Below are 21,344 nucleotides of genomic sequence, written 5' to 3' on the forward strand. Positions count from 1 at the left end.
CTCCACTCTCTTATTCCGATAATTACCCGTTGGGCTTTGTTTCTCCTATACCAGTTTGCTGAATTCCTAAATTAAGTATTAAAAATATTCAAAAATTTAAAGACAAATTAGCATAAAAATATCATTATTTAATAAATTTAATAAATTAAATAATCTAAAGGAGATAAAAAATCTCACTAATAAGGCAGAGCTGATAAGGAGTTAACAGAAACGGGTAATTATGAGACATTCCTTTAAAACTGGCTATCGATCCGCTCAAAGCCCCTGAAGAAGTAGCGGATAGATGACCAGATAAGGGAATGTTATTTAGTATTGTTTAGTATTGATTAATAACATTAATTAAAATTAAATAATTAGTATTAGAACTAACTTTTTATTATTGTTTATTATATAATTTGAATGCCACCACAGACCCCTAGGAATATGTTAGACTTGAAATGCTAACAAAATCTCCTGTTCAGGATACACCCTAATACCCAATGGAAAATAGACACTAAAGTTTAATACATCTAAGCAATCAAACTAAAATATATCAAGCACGTATAATTGTCGAATTGCCAACGGCAATGGCATTAACGTAGCAAGGGATAAAATATTAGAACAATCAATAAAACAATCAAATTTAATTCATTTAAGCAATCAAAAAAATATATATATATATATATATATATAGATATAGTGATTCATTACTTTTCCTTAACTTCAGGAGCTTATAACAGATCATTTCCAGTGAAAAACATCACATAGGTTGATTTTCAATGGTTTTGGAATTATCACTACTGAATGTTAAAAATAATAATGAGCAAGCATGTACAAATAAAAATAAATAAGTAAAAGTAAACAAACCTTTAATTGCTGAAGTTACAGTAATTGTTGATATTAACAATTGTTAATTCAAATACTGAAAAATTACTAACCTCATTGTCCTTCCCATTAATTTCAGTGTCTAGTGTTTCCAGTTTTTGCTAGAATACCATATGTTTCATGCAAACCCACATAAAAATCTAGTGGGCTGCAACATACATATTCCCTTACATATTCCCTTACAAAATTTATAAATGTACACTATTATCTACATATGCAGCATTTAGAAACATAAAAAGCATACTTATACACATCTTTACTGCAATCAGTGAAGACAAATAAATGGATTACATAGAGGACTGATGCAAGGGGTTCAATAGCATCTTATCTTTTGAAGATTTTAGAACAATCATAGGCAGGAACCTGTCAACTTTCCTAAGCCTCCAATGCCACAGACTGAAGACAGTGAAGGACTCTTAAAGATTACAGGGGTATTCCCCATTGACACAGTTGCCGGAAACTAGGCGGTGTTTATTTCGCTAGCTGTTTTTTTTTCATTGCAAGTAAGTGGAGGGTAAAGATTCACTCTGAAACTTTTCTCAAGTTTAGTAGTTGTTATTCATGAAGGGTGTGTGTGTGCGTGCACACGTGTAAGTTCATGCCTGTACAGGATCCAATGAAGCAACCAGTACTCATCAGAATAGATGGCTTTCAGTGTGGTTTTCACTGCCAAAGCACAGATTTCAGCTCCACAGGCTGAACAAACTGGTATATATACTGAAGTGTGTTCTCATACTCAGTGACATGGTGTGTTGCTTGGCAAGCCACCTGGATCTGCAAACCTTGTGGATGTCTGCAACATGGTGTTTGAAGCCGAGTTTAGATTAAAAAATGACCCTGAGATCTCTGTGCTTGGGTACCCCATGGTTTTCCAGGTGGGATGGGTATCCTATGAATTTCCAGGTTCAACTGCGTTGAATACATTTTTAGAGAGAATAAATTAGTGCAGATTTTTTTTAAATTTATGTTTAGAGAGTACTGCTAGATGTAAGTTATTAGATTCAGTAGGCTGGTGCCAACATACTCAGATGTGGTAACTAGTCTGTTGAATTTGTGTATCCAATAGAGAAGCTTCAGATCATCAGAACAGCTAATAAAATCCATTTGCTGGCACAGGAATAGATGGATTGCAGCAGTAAAGAGGATCCCAGCTAGAAATCTGCTTCATGGAATACCTACTTTAACTGTTCATGTGAAAGAATTCTTATTCATAAGCAGTAGAGAACCCTAGATGTTAAAAGCAAATCAAGAATATCATCTGGTATGCTTCCTCACTCAACTGAAGGAGGGAATGGACATTAACACAGTCAAATGCAGACTGTATATCCAGGTAAGCAACTGCTAACTCAGCACTATCTTGAAGAGCCTCTAGAATGATATTGGTGGCAGCAGAATCAAAATTTTTTCTTTTTTTTCTTAATGAAAACCCAAAACACAAGAGGTATTAGAACCTATAATACTTAGTACCGTGCATGGGTTTGGGGCTGAGAAGATGAAAGAAGATATTTGTTGACATTAAACTTGAACTTCTGTAGACTATAATTTTCATGAAATGCATATGAAAGAAGGTTGTTCCAGAAAATGGCAGCGGAATGAATAAACGAGGAAGATGAAAAGTTGGTTCTGTGAGTTAAGTTGGACAGTAAATGGATGTTGGCTGGTGGCAGCACTTGTTTGGACTGTTTTGAAAGAGAGAGTGGGAATTATAGAAGCCAATTCAGAAGAACAGTGCCCATGGAAGTATCTGTAGAAAAGGTATAGAGCAGAAACAGAATGTCTATGACATTCTATTTCTGCTGCATGAATAGAATCTAGAAGCCTGAGAGAGGTTTTGGGGGCACCACCCCCCAGTGGGAACAATATTCCATGGTAGGGCAGATTTGCGATTTGTACAGAGTGAACAGCTGTTTGGAAGAAAAGTAACGCCGAGAGCGAAAGAGAAAATCAAGTTTTTTAGATGCAGAGGAAGCAATATTTGTAATGTGCTTGTGCCAAGAGAGATTAATAGTCAGGGTAATCTCCAAAAGAGATATCTGAAACACAAAAGAGACATTGAATTTGTCTAGAAATCGGAGTGTCACCGAAGATAAGCATAGGAGCAGAAGAATCCTTTTTGCGAGATATAAGATAGGACTGAGTTTTAATAGGATTGAAATCAACTAAGTTGTCAATTACTTGGAGATCGGCATTTAAAGAAGAGGTAGCAGATAAAATCAAGAAGTTGAGGTTGATTGAGCAGGGCAAGGTTTCTCAAAATGGAAAGTGGAATACAATGTGCTATCATCAGCAAAACTATGGATAGGATTTCTGGTCAATGGAAGAAGGTCATTAATATACAAGAGGAAAAGAGTGGGAGGAAAAAACTGTCCCTTGGGGGGACACCAGAATTAGTGGAGCAGTTAGAAGACAGAGCCATCTACCATCACCCTCAGTGAGTGGTCAGAGAGAAAACTGGATAACCAATTACAAAGAACAGTTGGCAAACCATAAGAAGGAAGCTTGTTTAGAAGACCTTTATGCCAAACACGATCAAAAGCCTTTGAGATGTCAAGAGCAACTGCTTGGGTTTCACTAAACTTTTTCCATTGAATTTGTCCATAAATAGGTAACATAAGCCAGAATATCACCAGTGGATCGACACTGACGGAATCCATACTGGCGATTGTTGATCAGACAGAAGGTTTCTAGATAGTTTAAGAGTTGGCAGTTAATTGATTTCTACATTACTTTAGAAAGAGTAGAAGTAATTGCAATGGGACGATATGCAATGGATGGAAGTGATTTGTCACCCTTTTTAGGAACTGGCTGGATATGAGCAAATTTCCAAGCAGAAGGAAAAACACCTTTGGAATAAGAAAGTGAAAAAAGGTGGCAAAGAACAGGAGTAAGTTCAGGACCACAGGTTTTGAAAACAAGTGGAGAAATACCATCAGGGTCTGGAGTTTCTTAGCATCAAGATTCGTCAAAATCCTTCTGACATCCTTTTGATGGAAGGCCACAGGAGGCATTGAATAGAGCACGTTGGGAATGGTGGGAGGTGTTTTACCAAGATCACTAATACACGAATTGGAAGAAAAATGGGATGCTAGCAGGTCAGCTTTATCCTTGGCTGAAGTGACAATAGAACCATCTGGTTTTGACAGAGGTGAGAGCAGAGATGGGCAAAAGTTGCAGCCAATAGCTTAGGCAAGAGACCAGAAAGTTTTCTACTCTTAGCCTGTTCAAAATCTAGTTTAGACTGATTAATAACTGCTTTACAATTATTGCAAGCTTTGGAGTAGGCATAAAATGAAACTGAAGAATTGGAAACAAGCCAATTACAATATGCAACGTTCTTCTCTTGAATAGTCTTAGCACATTTATTAGAAAATCAAGGTTTAGATAAAGGACGAGATTTTAAAGTGGAGTGTGGAATAAAGGATTCCATTCCTACAAGAATAATTTCACTGAAACAATCTGAGCAAATGTTGACATCAGAAGTTTTGAAACAGTAATCCGACCAAGGAAAAGAAAAGAAATCTTGCAGGTCGTCTCATTTTGCATTCTTGTAATGCCAAACAACGTGAGGTTCCACTGGAGAAGAGAAAATCACCAAGTTGTGATCTAAGGTGCCTAAAGGACCACTGAACAATTGGTTAACATAGGAAGAAGATACTTCATAACTTTGAGGATACAGGAGGCTTTCATTATTGGTCTGAACTGGGTTGCCGAGGTGGCTCCTTGTGTTCTGGGAATTTGACACACTACAAGAATAATTTCGCTGATATGATCTGAGCAAATGTTGACATCAGAAGTTTTGAAACAGTAATCCGACCAAGGAAAAGAAAAGAAATCTTGCAGGTCATCCCACTGTATATTGGTTACAGGCTGTTGGGAAGCTTTGAGTGGTGAGGATGCATTTAGGATATCTAGGAGTGCATCTATGATATAAACACTTAGACTGTTTAGTATAAATTGTGGGATTCTATCACATCCAGTACATGACGCTGGTGGGGGTCACTGATGGCATGGATTAGCCCTCTTCTTGAGATAATGATGGATGTGAGGACATCTCGCTGGCATCTGTTCTGTAGGTTCTTGCAGTCTAATATACTTTGTGGCTTAAATCTTGCCACAAGGTCAAGCCACTCAATGAGTTGTTTGGGGTAATCATCCTGCCTTGCCTTGAATGATGTCTTTCCAATCTTGATTTTTTTTTTTTATTGATATATATACTTTTTATGGCTTTAGATTTTCTTTTATTGAATTTAGTTCGAGCTCGTGAGTATGAGATCCTGTCTAGCGGGTCTGAAGTGGCTTTCCCATTTGCATGAAGCCTTTGCTTATTCTTTGCTAGTTTGGATTATTGTTACAATAGAACAGATATTAAATTAAGTAAATACAAAGAGATTAAATTCTTACCTGCTGACAGAACCCTGTCAATCCTAGAAGTGCTATCTATAAAATAGACTGTATGTGTGGGGGTAAATACATAGGTGAATCATAAAGACATCTACAATGCAGAATAAAAGTACATAAAAGATATACAATATGGGAGGTTCTACAGTCTGACACAGCCCTCCATGCCACCCAGCATGGTGATACTTGGGATATCAACAACACGAGGATCCTTTCTATAGATAGGCAATACAACAGAAAGCAATTCAAAGAAGTTTCTCTCATAAAAATATTTGAAGCCTCAGCCATCAACAAAAAACAGGAATTAGAGTTCAACCTACAATATTTTCATATTTTTAAAAAGAAAATAGAAGAAAAAATGAAAATAAAAGAAAAAGGAAAAGAAAATAGGCCACTTGTCTGGAGGAGTAACCCACATTACAACCCCATCCAGACCACCAGAACCAGCCTGCAACCAACCCTGGTGTCCAGCGTAGGAGAGCAAAGGTCACCTCAGGATTCCACTACACAAAAGCCCCGGTTCTAGGACAGAAAACCAGAGTAGGAGAGCAAAGGTCACCTCAGGAGTCCACGACACAAGAACCCCGGTTAAAGATAAAAATCCTAGCACAATTCTATTGGCTATTGGAATTAATCCCTCACCTATAAATTAACTGTTGGCAGGCCCCTTGCCTGGTATACACACATCAGGTTTCTGGGAGCATCAGCAAGAAGAGTCTATCAGCAAGTAAGGATTTAATATCTTTGTATTTACTTAATTTAATATGTGGTTCTATTGTAACAATAATACAAACTTAGAATTGTTTATTTGCAAATCGTAATATTCATAATATTGGTAATTGTAATAGTAATATTGATAATTACAATTGTAATATTGGTAAACTGTATTCAAATTTGTAACCCTTTCTATTTTTTCCCCCAATAGTACGGTCTGATGATGGGTATCAGTAAGATATCTGAAACGTTACCTTAATGTATAGTACTTTAGGCAAAAGCTTAATAAACTATATTATCCATTTCACATGGTATAAGACTGGTATTATATTTAGTAATAATCTTAATAGTCCTATATGTATATTCAACATACACATAGGACTGTTAACAGTGCTTTCAAACATTAACTTACCTAGAATTTTTTGTTTGTGGATTACCAAAATTTTGTATGTAGATTTTTGTTTAGATCTTCTGTTAGACATTTCAACCGATTATGCCTTCTTTGAGAAAGATACTGTGACTTTGCTGTCAAGAGTATTTCCAAAGCTTCACCAGATACAGAGAAGATCAGAACTGTTTTTTTTTTTTTTTTTAAAACCTGGTTAAATAGTTTTGCTATGAGGAATTATTAAAATGCTAAAAATTACTTAGGATAACGTTATACAGACAGTTCTTGACTTTACGAGTTAATTTATTCCTAGCGCGCACTTGTAAAGCGAAAACTCTTAAAGCGGGAATTTATTTCCCATAGACAATGTTAAAAATAGGAATTACGTCATCAACAATAAAATTAGTTAGCTAATTAGTTTATGTTTGAACAATGATTGATTTATTAAAAGAAATGAAAACGTAGCCTGTAAAGTCAAGCAAATTATAATAATAGGGAAATTATTTATGACTTACAAATGTTAAAGAATGTTTATTCTTCATCATCATCGACTAAATGCACACTCATTGATCACTCATTATTGGCTCGACACTCATTGGTTTGTTGCACAAGGAGTAGTCTATTTCAGAAATGCTTCAAGAGGTGTTTATTTCCGAAATAATCTTCTCTTTTCTTTATAAATTTCAATAGCATGCATAAGCATTTTTTAACGGAATGCACAAATTGCAACTAACACGATTTGTGCGGAGTAACAAGTTTACAAAGCTTAAAAAAAAAAAGAGGAATGAAGAGAAGATTCTGAAAATCTATTTGTTTTTTTTATACGATTTAAAATTTCAGTAATGGGCAAACACATTTCACCATAATAACATAAAAACCCACACAATCTCAGCTATCAGTATTTTCAAAAATGCAATAACATCGAGTTTACTACCCGTTTATAACTGCTTGCAATAAGAGAAAAGTCCAGTAAACCAGAAAGTGCAAATTGTTTTTATTGTTTTATGGTCATGACTTCCAGAAATGTGCTTTAGAAAAATATCAAAGTCGTTCAAAATTGTTCTTATAACATAGATAATGATGAAAGTGTAGTGCAATTAATGATTTGAATTGGTAACTAATACAATTTACACTATAAAAACAACCTTTTAGAGAGTTATATAGAGAAAATTTGAACTTCCAAGGTCGTGTAATGAATTATCAAAAAACACAGTTTTTTTGATAATTCATTTTGCGATACAATGGTAGCAGATTAACATCGTAAAGCGGGGATAAACTGTATTGTATAGCTATGCGTGTGGTTTGAAATGCGATATTTATGAATGTTTAACATTCATTTTTTGCAATTAATGTTCATATTTTCGATTTTGTTGATACTTGAAAAAAAAAAAAAAAAACCTCATAAAACGAAAACTGCCTGTATTTCGTGCTTCCTTGTGCACTTGTCAGTTCCCTGACAATGGACCACTGTATACAGTTTTCTTCTTTCATAATAGTCTTATAGGTTCTCATACTGAAAATGTGACAAAACACTTACAGCTTCATCTATTTCTTTAACAACAATAATGGAAAATTGACCACAAAAAATATCAAATTTGAAAATGACACATTGATGAAATTTGTGCTACTTCGGCATTTATAAGAACATAATTTTTCGATAGAAATGTATGTACCATGTAGTCACTTGCTGCAATAAAGTACATCCTTGCTAAAACCAAAAAAATAAAAACAAAATCTCCTCCTCCTACTCTTGGTTTAGACCCCCCACGACCTAGGTGCAAAACAAAGAACAAAATCTCCTCCTCTTGGTTTAGACTCTCCATGACCTTGGCACTAGAAATGTCTATAACTAAGTCAGAATCATCCTTCTAGTATAATTTGATAGGGTAATCAACTTCAAAAATGGAGGTGGAAGATTTAAAAATTGTTGACATAACAAATTTGCACATAATACCCTTCACCATATCTTGGACTTCAGTACCATGATGAATTGAAGAGCTATGTTCAGATGTTCCAATGTTGATATAACATTAAAAAGAAACAAGCAAATTGTTTTATTCAAGTGAGATGAGAGGAAAATGAACATACTTTTTGTGCATTAGTGAAAACATGCCCAGAATTATCAGCTTTCTTGGCCTGCTTAGGAATGCTTTTGCCAGAAAATTTTTCTTGTGGAGCTCATCAATTTGCCTTCTTTCAAACCTTTGGGATCATGAACTGGATTTGAACATATGTCAATGCCACTCATCGGTTTAGTTATCACTTCTACTCTTTTAATTCAGTAAAAGAGTGTTCATATGGCTTTTCTCATCACTTCTAACCTCTTCTCTAAATAGACTTGACTTGTCAAGGGTTGCAAATGTTCTATGAACCTGCTTAAACATTTAACAAAGACAGCCAATATGCACACACTTTATTTAAAATCTTTTTCACTTCAGTGGCATTCATCAGTTGAAATTGATTAAACCCAATTTTCCTTTCAGCACATCTTTGTAGATGTGCTGTACAGTAAATTTCGTACAAATATTCATTCATTTTCATGAGAAGGCAGGCAGACCTTTTTTCAGCACAAAAATTAAGGTTCCAAGGACAGCCTTCAAGTGCTCAATCTCCTCATTTAATACCCTTGTTACTCCAGTTTTTAGGTCTACCATAACAAGTAAGTGCCAAACAGTTTTTAAAAGGAATCCTACATGATTTCAGGTTGTTCAAAAGATGATGCCCAATGATATAACCTCATGTTTGGGTTTGGAGGTAAAATGTGCTGTTTGCTCCGGTGATATGGCAAAATGCCAAAACGGTTCATGCAGTGTTGTTTGTCTGCTATTTGTCAGATAGGTTTCTACTTTATTGCAAACATCATTTGGACTCTTTGGTCTGCTGCTTCTTCAGTGACTGTCATCCCACCATCCTTAAAATGTTTCTGCTACTTCTATACACTTTAACATAATGTTTCTGTCTAACAGGCCTGTTTATTAAATTTAATACTCTATCACTTTTTCCAAGTTTTATGCATCTTAAAACACTTAAATACTGTTTTTGCCCACTATTGCAAAAACACTTGACTTTTACCAAGATTGTGCCAGCAGACAAAGTTGCAAATGAAAGACCATGCTGCTATTAACTCCAAACATGAATAACATCTGCTAGTTAGCTGAATGGTTCCATTTTCATGCCAGTGTTTTCAACCACCACTCTCATGCATATATACAGATTATCGTGAAATTTCTTGACAGGAAACAATCACTAGAATACTATAAACCAGGAGTGGCCAACTTAATTTGCGATGCGATCTACTTTTTTTTCCCAAAATGTGCTGCGATCTACTATCTCAAGAATTTCACTGCACATGGCTCGGCCACCTCACATCTGTGTATAATATCAGATCTGATTCATTTTCATCGAGTTGCATTTTGAAAAGACTCCTTTGAAGAGATTGTCCTCTGATGGAATTCATGATTTTGAAAGCTATGTATTTAGTATTTAATATTTTGCTGGCTAACACTGTTGGTGGATGATACAGTGGTAACGCAAAAAATCTGGGAATTTATCATCTTTTTGGCACAATGCGATGAATCCGTTAAGATGCCCCATCATTGCTTTGGCTCTATCTGTCGTTATTGAAACGAGCTTAAATAGTGGTCATTTAATTTTTTCAATAAAATTTTTGAATGTGTTAATATATCAAGACCTCTAGTTGTTTCTTTTAATGAAACCATCCCCACCAGTTCTTCTCTTCTTCTTCTTCTCTAGTGGCAGAATTAGCGAAAACCATAAGAATCATTGAAAACCACAAGAAAATCTAAGCATGGAATTGTTCGCTCACATTTTTACTAGTTTTTTCGATGCGTCGCATCACAGTATTTCGAGATAATTGCGGAGCACTTTTAATTTCATTTGTTCTTAAAATTTTCAAAAAGAGAATCTATTATTTCTAAAAATGCGTCTTTGATGAATTGACCATCAGGAAATGGTTTGCATTTTTTTGCAAGAAGATGACTCACTTTAAATGATGCTACAGTTGCTGCTTTAGATTGTAAATTAGGTATCATGAAGAAATTTTGTTGCGCGAATAATCTGGATTTAAGGTCTTTTAATTTATTTTTTCTAAGCTCACTATTAGGCAGAAAATCCGACTGGTATTTACCAATTAGTGCGTTGAAGTGCCTTTCTAAATTTCCGTTTTTGGGTATAGCCACAGAAGCATTGCAAATCAAACAATGTTTTTCTTTTATCATCACAAAAGTATTTTAGTTCCCACTCTTGATGAAAATGATACATTTCACCCTTTTTCGTAGTATTCATTTTAAATCAAAGAGTATTAAATTAATGTATAAGTACTGTTCAGTTATTAATATCAAGTAAGTTAAATAAGAATTCGACACATACACTATGCTCTTCACAACGTAACTACGTGAATTTTCAGTCAACAAGCCTAGCGGCTGCACGGCAACAAGAGTAGTCGCGTGGTTCAACAGATTTGTAATTAGCGTATGCAGTGGGGCGCATAATAATGAAACGAGCTTAAATAGTGGTCATTTAATTTTAACATTTTTTAGTGGTCATTTAATAATAACATTAAGATTTTTACTAATCTATTTTTTATATATTTAAAATTCATTGCGATCGACCGAAATTAAAGCCGCAATCGACCTGTTGGCCATCCCTGCTATAAACAAAGTCCAACCTAAAGAAGCCTAAACACATTAAATGCAACCATTTGGAATGCTGAATTAAGGATTTATGTATGCTTGAGCTTCTATGTGGAGACACTCAATTCATATATTCTTTATCTTTCTTAATAAAGAGAAAATTAATAAAGAAAAATATTTACTTGTTTCCACGCTGTAACATCAACCTTCAATGTGGAGTTGAAACTCATCACACTGTAACGTTTTCTTTTATTTCTGTAAAAAAAAAAAGTTAAATAAAGATATTTAAAAAAAAAAAGAATATAACTCAATTTTAAAATCTCATTGCCATTTTATCATTAGTAAACATAACTAACATCTAATATTACATTAAGCCTCAACAAATTTGTTTCAGATCTAGATCCAACCTAAAAATCTTAGGTACCAATATTAAAGCAAAAATCACAGATATTACAAATGGAAGTCCTTTCTATACTGCATAACCATGCTGTAGCTAATCTCCACCATAACTGTTTTTATGGAAGCTTAAAAATTGTTTCCCATACATGTATCTTTGTTGTGGCAGCATCTAAGGATTCCTTGCAGCCCATCTTACGTCACTTTTAGCATTAGCATTAGCAGAGGCATATGATGCAAGAAAGCAAGCTTATTCAGCATCAGCCAAAAAAAAAAACAAAAAAAAAAAAAAAAAAAACCCACTCCCATTTCACCCCTCCGTTCGTTCGAAATACCTGTCCAGTTGAGCTTTAAATTTGTTTAGGCTATCAACTTCAACAACCAGTGATGGAAGTCGGTTCCACCAACCAACCACCCGCTGGCCAAAGGCAAATTTCCGCACATCTATCCGACATCCGTCCTTCCTCAATTTGAATTTATGCCCTCTGAGGTGATTATTCTGAGAAAGATGAAGAATCCCATTGGCATTGAGCATGCTCAAACCATTCAAAGCCTTATACACCTCTATCAGATCACCTCGCCGGTGCCTAGTCTCCAGACTCTGTAATTTGCAAAACTTAAGCCTTTCTTCGTAAGAGCAACCCTTTGTTCCATTTACTAATCTTGTTGCCCTTCTCTGTACCCGTTCCAGCAGCTCTACATCCTTCTTGAAATGAGGCCTCCAGACCTGTATACAGTACTCAAGATGTGGCCTTACCATTGCCTTATACAAGGGAATAATCACCTCCTTATCCCTGCTAGAAAAATTCCTGTATATCATTGACAAGACACCATGAGCTACTCTTGCAGCTCGTCTGCACTGCTCAGAGAACTTCATATCTGCCTGCACAATTACCCCCAGGTCCTTTTCATTCTCCACCACTGTCAGTGTAGTACCGCAGAGCTGATACGTTGCTCTGGGGTTACTGTTTCCCATATGCAGCACTTTACATTTGTCGATGTTAAACCTCATTTGCCACCTCTCAGCCCATCTGTTCAACCTGTCCAGATCCTGTTGCAGCAGAATAGCGTCAGTATTGTCCTTAACGACCCTGCCAACCTTTGTATCATCTGCAAACTTGGACATTAAACTTGATATCCCATCATCAATATCATTCATAAACACCGAAAACAACAACGGACCCAACACTGAACCTTGAGGAACTCCACTAATAACATTAGTCCACGTTGAGCAGTGTCCATTGATTACCACTCTCTGTCTTCTGCCACTCAACCATCCCCTTATCCATAGCAGCAATTTGCCTCCAATGCCACACTGCTCCAATTTGTGCAGCAGTCTTCCATGTGCAACAGTATCAAAAGCCTTTTTAAGATCCAAATATATAATATCAAAGTTATTCCCTGCATCCAGTTCTTTTGTGACTACATCATAGTATCCAATCAAATTGGTCAGGCAAGACCTGCCCTTAACAAAACCATGCTGCGTCTGAGCTATAACTGAATTCTTGTCTAGATGATCCTGCAGTGCTTCTTTAACCAGTGCCTCCATTAATTTACCTGGAACAGAAGTTAAACTAACAGGTCTATAATTACTTGTGTCAGCCTTTGAACCTCCTTTGTGAATTGGGGTCACATTTGCACATCTCCAGTCCATAGGTACCTCCCCTGAGTCCAAGGAAGCTCTCGTAATTATGGCTAAGGGTTTGCTTACTTCCTTTGCTGCCTCCTTTAATATAACTGGATAGATCCCATCCACCCCAGGTGCCTTTTTTATGTTTATCCCCAACAATCTCTCCTCCACTTTCCTCTCAGTTATTACAAAATCATCCAGCTCACTGCCAATGTTTACTTTACCTACATCATTCTCCTTCCTGAATAACTCCTCATGCGTGAATGTAGATGCAAAATACTCGTTTAGATTGTTAGCCACCTGAGCAGGATCCTCAACTGTTGAACCATCAATATCCAGTGGACCAATCTGATTCATCCCTTTCCTTCTTGAGTTTAAATAGGTAAAGAACTCTTTTCTGTTTTTCTTTGCATCCTTTGCCAAGGATTTTTCATAGTCTGCCTTTGCCTGCCTAATCTCCTTTGTGACTTGGTTACAGACCAACTTATATCTATCATAGGCTTCCATGTCACCCATTAATTTGTATGTATCCCATGCATTTTTCTTCTCTGCCACATGTCTCATTAGTTCATCTGACAACCATTTAGGCCTAAACCTTGAACAATATTTCTTAGTTGGTATGTAAAGCCTGGTAGCCTCCAAGATTAGTTCCTTGAATGCTTCCCATTTTGAGTTTGCTGTTGGAACATCATCAGTTGGTCCCACTGTATAGAATTTAAATACTGTCTCAGACCATCATAGTCGCCTTTACGAAAACAAAAACCCTTCCCTTTACCTCTGATGGTAGTTACCTCCTTGAGTAAATCCCACTTCAACACACTGTGATCACTGCCACCTAGTGGTTCATTTATCTGCAGGTTCTTAATGCATGAGGAATCACTACTGATAATCAGATCAAGAGTATTGCTCCCTCTCGTTGCCTCACGAACATGCTGATGTAGAAAACAATCATCCAATAAATCCACAAAAGCCTTGCTAGTGTGCGAGTGACCAACCCACAAATTCCAGTCAATATCTGGGAAATTAAAGTCCCCCATTATAAGACTCTCTGATTTACTGGCCCACTCTATTTCCCTGTACAATATCTTATTATACTCATCAGAGTCATTAGGCCTATAGCACACTCCTACTCTCAATTTTGATTTCCCTATGCTTATGTCACACCAAACTGACTCGACGCTGCCCTGTCCATTGATGTCGACTGGCTTCACTTCCTTGGACTTTGTGTTTCTTAATTAATAGCATAACCCCTCCTCCCCTCCTGTCCTGTCTATCCTTTCTATACACATTGTATTCCCCAAATTCCAGTTCCGCATTACTTATACTTTGATGAATATCTCTACAAAACCAATCAATTATGTTGCTTGAGTTTGTGTTTAGCTTGTTATGTTGTCTCTGTTGTAACATTGTCCTTGTAGCAACAAACCAGAGGCCCTCATCTGGAAGGTCCCTAACTCGTTCTTATCACTGACATGAGGTGAGCCATCTACTGAACAGAACTGTATATTGGACTTCCATCTACTGAACAGAACTGTATATTGAACTTCCATCTACTGAACAGAACTCTGTATTGGACCTCCATCTATAATCTGGGTTTGCAATTAGCTAGACCATGAAGATTACGTTATTGTGGTTTCATGATAACAATGGCCAAGATATGTAGTTCATATTTTATTTCTGAAGGAAATAAATGAATTTTTACATATTTAACTTATTCCAATTTCTTTTACACATTTCACTGATTCTGATTTCTTCTACATATTTTATTGAATCTAATTTTCTTAAGATAATTGTAAAATTCATTCGTGTTAGTTTTATCCCCTAGTAGTCAAGATTTAACAAATATACTATGCCAAGGATAAATGAGTAAGGCATATTTCTGATGGATTAAGTTATGAACAATCTACTGGGAAGTGCCATACCATTAAGTTTTACAGCCTGAGCATGAGGAAGCTAATTTCATTCTAATATATAAATCTGTGGGTAATGAAACTATGCCCAATCTTCAACCTTGCTAGAACTAACAATTCTAGAAAGGCTAAGGGATTCCAGTTGGCCAAATCAATTTGGTCAAAAATATCATTATATCTTCACTTAGCTCTTTGATTTTGTTTCTGACATAATTTATTAGTGGATGTACAATAGGGATATTTCCATGAAGGTCCATTAACACAAAAGAAGTCACTCTACATTAGAACACCAGTCCTAATATATACTGACTCCTTATGGCATACAAGGAGTCAATATATATTAGGGCAGGGAAAGGCTAGTGTCTTTCAAGGCCATCCAGAGCCACTTTTATTGCATACAACTCAGCAGTCAGTATACCTGATATGATGAAATAGTTTTCAAAACCTGAAAGCTTAGGAAAACCACTGCCACACCTACTAAATATTCAGTTTTAAATCCTGGTTATCTATTATTATTTTCAGCACTATGGGAAGCATGTATCTGTCATAAGATGAGCACTAGAAGATGTTTTTGTCCGCATGCGCGAGTGCGTGCAAGCGAGTGAGAGATCTGCATTAAGGGAAAAAAGTGTCCAGGGAGGCTCATAAGTTAGGCGCCTCCGTAGCCAGGTGGGCAGGAGCAGCAGTGCGTAGCACACACTTCTTGATTAGACCAGGGTTCGAGCCCGTGACTACCAAATACGGAGGATGTGGAAAGGTTAGAGAATGACTGCCGCATATCCTCAGGGCAATATGGCCTTAGTTGCTAATGCTTCTACAAACCAAATAACTAACTAACTAACTCATAAGTTATACTTTTTGCAGAGATGTGGTTATTATCTATTCCTATTCAGCAAGGAGATCTTGCAGTCTAATTCCAATTGGTTAATTCTCATTCAATTCATGGTCATACCTAATACACCACTGCAAACTGAATAATTTCCAGTTTGAGTAAGGAGGCTCCAAATTTTTTTATGTGTATAGTGGAGGGTCAACTGCTTCTATGCATATTATATATACTGGAGAGGTTTGAAAAAAAAATGCAGAGTGCTTTATGATGAATGACATCCAATTTACAAAGCACACTTTGTATGGCTGAAGCATCAAAGAGTGCTGTGCTGGAGCTGGCTCGTGCGAGCCATTTGTTAAATTTTCAAGAATTTGCAAGCCAGATGTTAAACCAACAATGGCTATAAACTGTAGAACAGCACGCACTTCAATCCACAACGGCTAGTGACATTTGAGTGATAAGCTTGAATATGGAAACATAGAAAATTCAACCAGGGCACGCTTATTTCGGCACCCTTTGTGCTTCCTTACACGGCAACCTGCGTAGCGATTATCTCCAATTGAATTACAGGAATATTATTTCCGACAAACAACCACTTAATTTTTCCCGGCCTACTACTTCTTAAAGTAATGACATTCGCATGCTCGACATCTGTCAAAGATTTCGCATTTCTAGAACAGTCGTGAACCTGATAAGGTCATTACCCTAAGAAGGAGGAGTGGCCCAGGCAAAATTAAGTGGATGTTTGCTGACAATGGAATTCATTTATACTTTCTGAGGGTTGTAATTCTCACAAAGGGAGAAACCGCTGTGTAGTTTCCAAAGAGGGCGGGGGTTGTTAAAAAAGGCGAGTTAGTCGTTAAAAATTTACCAGCACACCACTGATGGAAGGACTTGGCTCGGTAACCAAGCAGCATTGTCTACCATCATGTTATTTCACTTAACAGCACATGGATACAAAAAGGTTGGTTGGCAGTCTGACAGGTGTCAGAGATTTTGCCATTATGGCTCAATGACTGATGTTCATTTTGGGGGTGACCAAACAGGGACTTTAATTTAAAAGCATGGACAGCTACTTACATCGAAGAGAAAGAGAAGACTTGTTTGCTTCAACACAGAGGCTTTTGGACAGGAGACTATAGAATGCTCCAGTGGCAATGTGGATGGCCTGGATCTAACCATGTAACGTTTTTACTGGCGTTATTCCAAAAATTTTGTAACTAAAAATGTTAATGCGAAAAGCATTACAGAAGTGATGTCATCTTCAGCTTCTGCCAGAAGCGAATTATTGTAACTTGTATTGTTGCAATCATACTTGTATGATTGCAACAATAATTTATATTCTACTGGACCAAATTTAATGAAATTTTGCACGGAGCTTCATCTTAGCTCATTACTAGAGGAAAATGGAAAAACTTTCAAACCTCTGAAAATTGCAGTAGTTCTTCCAGGATAGTGGAAAATATGAACATGTGATCAAGGAAATTTTCTCATGTAATAAAAGGGATAATGTGGACGTATAGCACATCGTTGGAAAGCTAAGGAATTTAGAAACAGAAATATTAAGGTTTTAAGATACAAAAAACTTTCGGAAACTGGGAAATGCGTTAATTTGAAAACGCATCTGGTTTCACGTCACCTGGTGTTTTCAGATTGAATGTAATTTTTTTCTTTACAATTAAACTTTGAGGCTGGAAAAGTGTTCTGCACATTTATGAAAACATTCTTCAAATTGGCCATGTCATCAGATCTTTCAATAAATAGATGGTGTTTTTAGTCGTGAACTATCTTCTTCAATGTAAAAATTATATATCCTACTTTAGTCATCAAAGACTTTCAGTAACCGATATGTAATTATTATTAATAAAATAAAAACATTGTTATATTATTATCCATGAATGTTATTAATATCTGAAAATTAAAACGTTTTTAATGCCTGCCGATGACTTAAATGTAAAACACGTTAAATACGCTAGCAGCAGGACACATTATGTACCTAGTACAGAATTTTTTTTTTTTTTTTTAGAATTGCAACTGATGCATGACAATATCTTCTGCATGTGTAACTGCATGGAAAACACCTTCTGTAATGTATGTAACTGCATCACTGATGGGCTCCTGGCTAACTCTTGTGATGTCAAACTGTGTCAGGTGTTTTGTGGCATTCCAGTCAGCCTCGTCAAACTTTCACCAAGACATCCTTGACAGCTGACATTGTTGTCATATTTCAATCAGACGAGATATCCCAGGGCAAGCGATCAATCCCATAGGAATTTTCAATGGCAGCAAACATGAGGGTAAGTTGTTGAGAAAGGTATTCATTCCAACATTTAGGAGAGAGAACTCATTATTTTCAAGCATTCACTCTGTTTTACAGCCCCTCATGTTTGTGTCTGCACTACCCAAGAGGGTATTATTTGTCTATTAAGGTCTCCTGCGCTAGCACAACAAGATCACAAAGATCTGTCTGGGAGATGCTGATCCCAGGTGGCAAATATAACTGAACAAACCGTTAGAAGAAACCCTACACAGAAGCAAATGGCAACTGCCTCTATAGTGTTTGTAAGAGGGATTACTTGATAAAGGGTGTATGGTTGCCCACTAGGAGGGTTACTCTGCCATGAGTAGTTCCTTTATATATGTCTCCTGTAAATAAAAGCATGCTGGCTTGTACTTATGGAGGAAGCAAGCCCTTAATGTTACCAACATTCTGTTGGAATCCATGGCAATTCCATTGTATGATTTTAGCCATTATTTGGCTTTGTGAAAATGTTGGGTTTCTGAAGTGCTGAGGGCTTGGTTTTTGTCTTAGATTTATCTTTTTTGGGGAAGCATGGATGCTGTCCTGTGTCCATTTCTTCCTGGGCAAAGAGTTCCAAGACTCAGTTTTCTGGTACCTACCTCCTTCACCTTGATATAAATGATTTCAGTTCCTGTTAGGGCTTGCATAAAACCGAGTTTAACCGAAATTTACTCTTAAAACCGGTTTTAAAACTGATTTTCTCAGACTTAGGAAAAATAATTAAAAGCTTATAACACAGGTATTTATTTTATCGTGGGTAGATTGTACAAATCGTAATCAAATCTTTTAAACAAAATCTATCACTTCTTATAGTCAAAAAAATAAAAAAATTAAAATGCTCCAAAAAAGTAACCAACTTGAGATTATACAAAATTACAAATTGTATTCAAATCCTTTGAATAAAAACTATCTTCTCGTATAGTAAACAAAAAAATAATAAGCCCTATAATAATAATAAATAAATAAAAATAATGTGAAAAAACACAGCTTGGGGAAATTACTATTTATTGCTCAGCTTTTTTCTGAAAATGATCCTTTAAAAAACACAGTATATTAAGCATTTTTCCTGATAGACTTGACCTTATTTTTGTGTTAAAGAGAGCAGTGATCGAAAACACTCTCTCAGATTGGGCACTTGTTGGTTTGATGGTCAGCAGTGCTCTATAAACTTTCTCCAGCTTTTCACTTCTACTGCTAGTTGCCTCCAAAATTTTAAATTCTTTGCTGATTTCCAATTCACTCGGATATTTTGAAGGCTCTTCAGTTAATCTCTTTATTACACTATCATACTCTCGCATGAGTGTATCTCCAACATCGGAACTAGACGAGTCTTTGTTTTCTTCTAAAAGAAAAGTTCGTTTATTTTCAGTTTCTTCATTCAACGCTAAGACTCCTTCGGAATGTTTTGCAAATAATCTCTGATAAATCTCTTCAGCATGCTTTTTCAAAACTTGGAAAATCAAAAGTTCTTGAACCTGAATCTTCTTTCCTAAACTTTTTGGGGTTGTGTAGATAGCTCAGCAAAGCCACAGTTTGGCAATTTCGTCTTGCATTGTAATGCTGCAAAAGGCTTTGGTGAAACTTTAAAGCAAATGGGTTTTCTGCTGTATCAAGCTTAGCAAGCAGAAATTCTATTGAAGACTCTGCTTTAAGTAAGTTAGTTAGTTAGTTAGTTATTTGGGTTTTAGGAGCATTAGCAACTAAGGCCATATTGCTCCGGGATATGCGGTGGTCATTCCCTAACCTTTCCGCATCCTCCGTATTTGGTGGTGACGGGCTCGAACCCCAGTCTAATTAAGAAGCGTGTGCTACGCACTGCTGCTCCTTCCCACCTGGCTACGAGGCACCTCCTTTAAGTAAGTCTGTATCTTCTAAGGTTATAGCCTTCAGAATCATTTCAACTGGTCGCAAAGTTTCACATAGCAATTCAAGTGTTTTCCAGTCATCGTCAGACACAGCTTCAGTTGACAGTACTGCACATAGAGCATTTGGAATGCAATTTTTCAATTTCAAAAATCTCTCAATCATATAGAATGTGCTATCCCATCTAGTCTTGCAATCTAATATAAGTTTATATTCTTTCCCATTAAATTTTGCTTTAACAAAATTTTGTAATATGTCATTTTTGGTAGGCAATTTTCGAAAAAGCTTGCAAATTTTTCTGACTTTGTTAATAGTTTGTGCAATATTAGCCACTGGATTGAAGAAATAAATGAGCTCATCGGTAAAGTTGGTTTGATAAAGCATGCCTTGCTGTCTTTCTTCAACTTCTTCATCATCACTACTTTCTTCATTTTCTTCGTTGTCTTTGGGAGACTCAGAGACTGTGGCACCATAATTGATTGCTTTTTCATAAAGTACATCTATAACTGACAGATGTATACAATGGGCTATACACTGTTGATGATTAAGCGTAATTTGCTTGCCAAACTTAATCATCATTGCTGCTCCATCGGTGGTGTAGGCAACAATATCCTCATCCAAGTTCAAACCAAATTCCTTCAAGTATCCATTCACAATTTGCTCAGTTCTTCTGATATCAAGTGAACCATTAATCTCAATAAGACCTAACGACCAATGATTCTTTTGAATGCACATTTATATTCATATACCTTTTATTTTGGTATATTCGTGCACGGTATTCATTGAATATACATTTGGTATATTCAATGAATACCGTGCACTCAAAACCAATGAATTTTTGAAATGCTAAATGAGTTCTTTCTTAGTTTTATAATAATTCAGAACCATATTTTTAATATGGTTCTGAATTATTATAAAAAATTTTTAACATACAAAATTTCAAACTTGCCCATGCACTGGTGATTTTAAATTGCTGAATGCTTAACGTTCTCTAGACAAGGTGTTGCACTTAAGCAGGCCGTTTCATGTAATTATTCTGCATGAAAAATAGCAACTGACCTCGAAATGAACTTAAGAACTTGTCTAATGTTCAGGAAGGTATGGAGAAAGACACGCTAATCTCAAACCGATATGTAACATAAAATAGATATTTTGTCGACTGGCCCATAGCAGTATCACTGCCTGGTCAGAAAAAAAAAAAAAAAGCCCACTAATCAATGGACTGATATATCAAACAATCTTATAAAAGCACTTTCAGAAGTTTCCACCTTTCCTAAGTTTTTAACAAATGAAAATCTCCCACCTACCTAGTTTTCTGTCTTCCTTGTTTGCAGTAAACTGTCCATCCACAATAATTAAAAGTACTTTAAAATGAGGTCACAAAAATAAGACCATTCA

The 21,344-nt window shown here is 36.2% G+C and overlaps 1 protein-coding gene across 1 annotated transcript in view; it reads right to left on the minus strand.

Annotated features, from left to right (window-relative positions):
- The window catches only part of TfIIFalpha (transcription factor IIFalpha), a 175,224-nt gene that overhangs the window by 146,935 nt on the left and 6,945 nt on the right, over positions 1-21,344 (minus strand). Inside the window, exon 3 of the mRNA XM_090386086.1 lies at positions 11,199-11,271. Within this exon, the coding sequence (XP_090242212.1) occupies positions 11,199-11,271 (73 nt within the window). The remainder of the gene's footprint in view (positions 1-11,198; positions 11,272-21,344) is intronic.

Source organism: Mastigoproctus giganteus, chromosome 12, assembly GCF_048544385.1.
Source record: "Mastigoproctus giganteus isolate SK-2022 chromosome 12, ASM4854438v1, whole genome shotgun sequence".
Taxonomy (NCBI): domain Eukaryota; kingdom Metazoa; phylum Arthropoda; class Arachnida; order Uropygi; family Thelyphonidae; genus Mastigoproctus; species Mastigoproctus giganteus.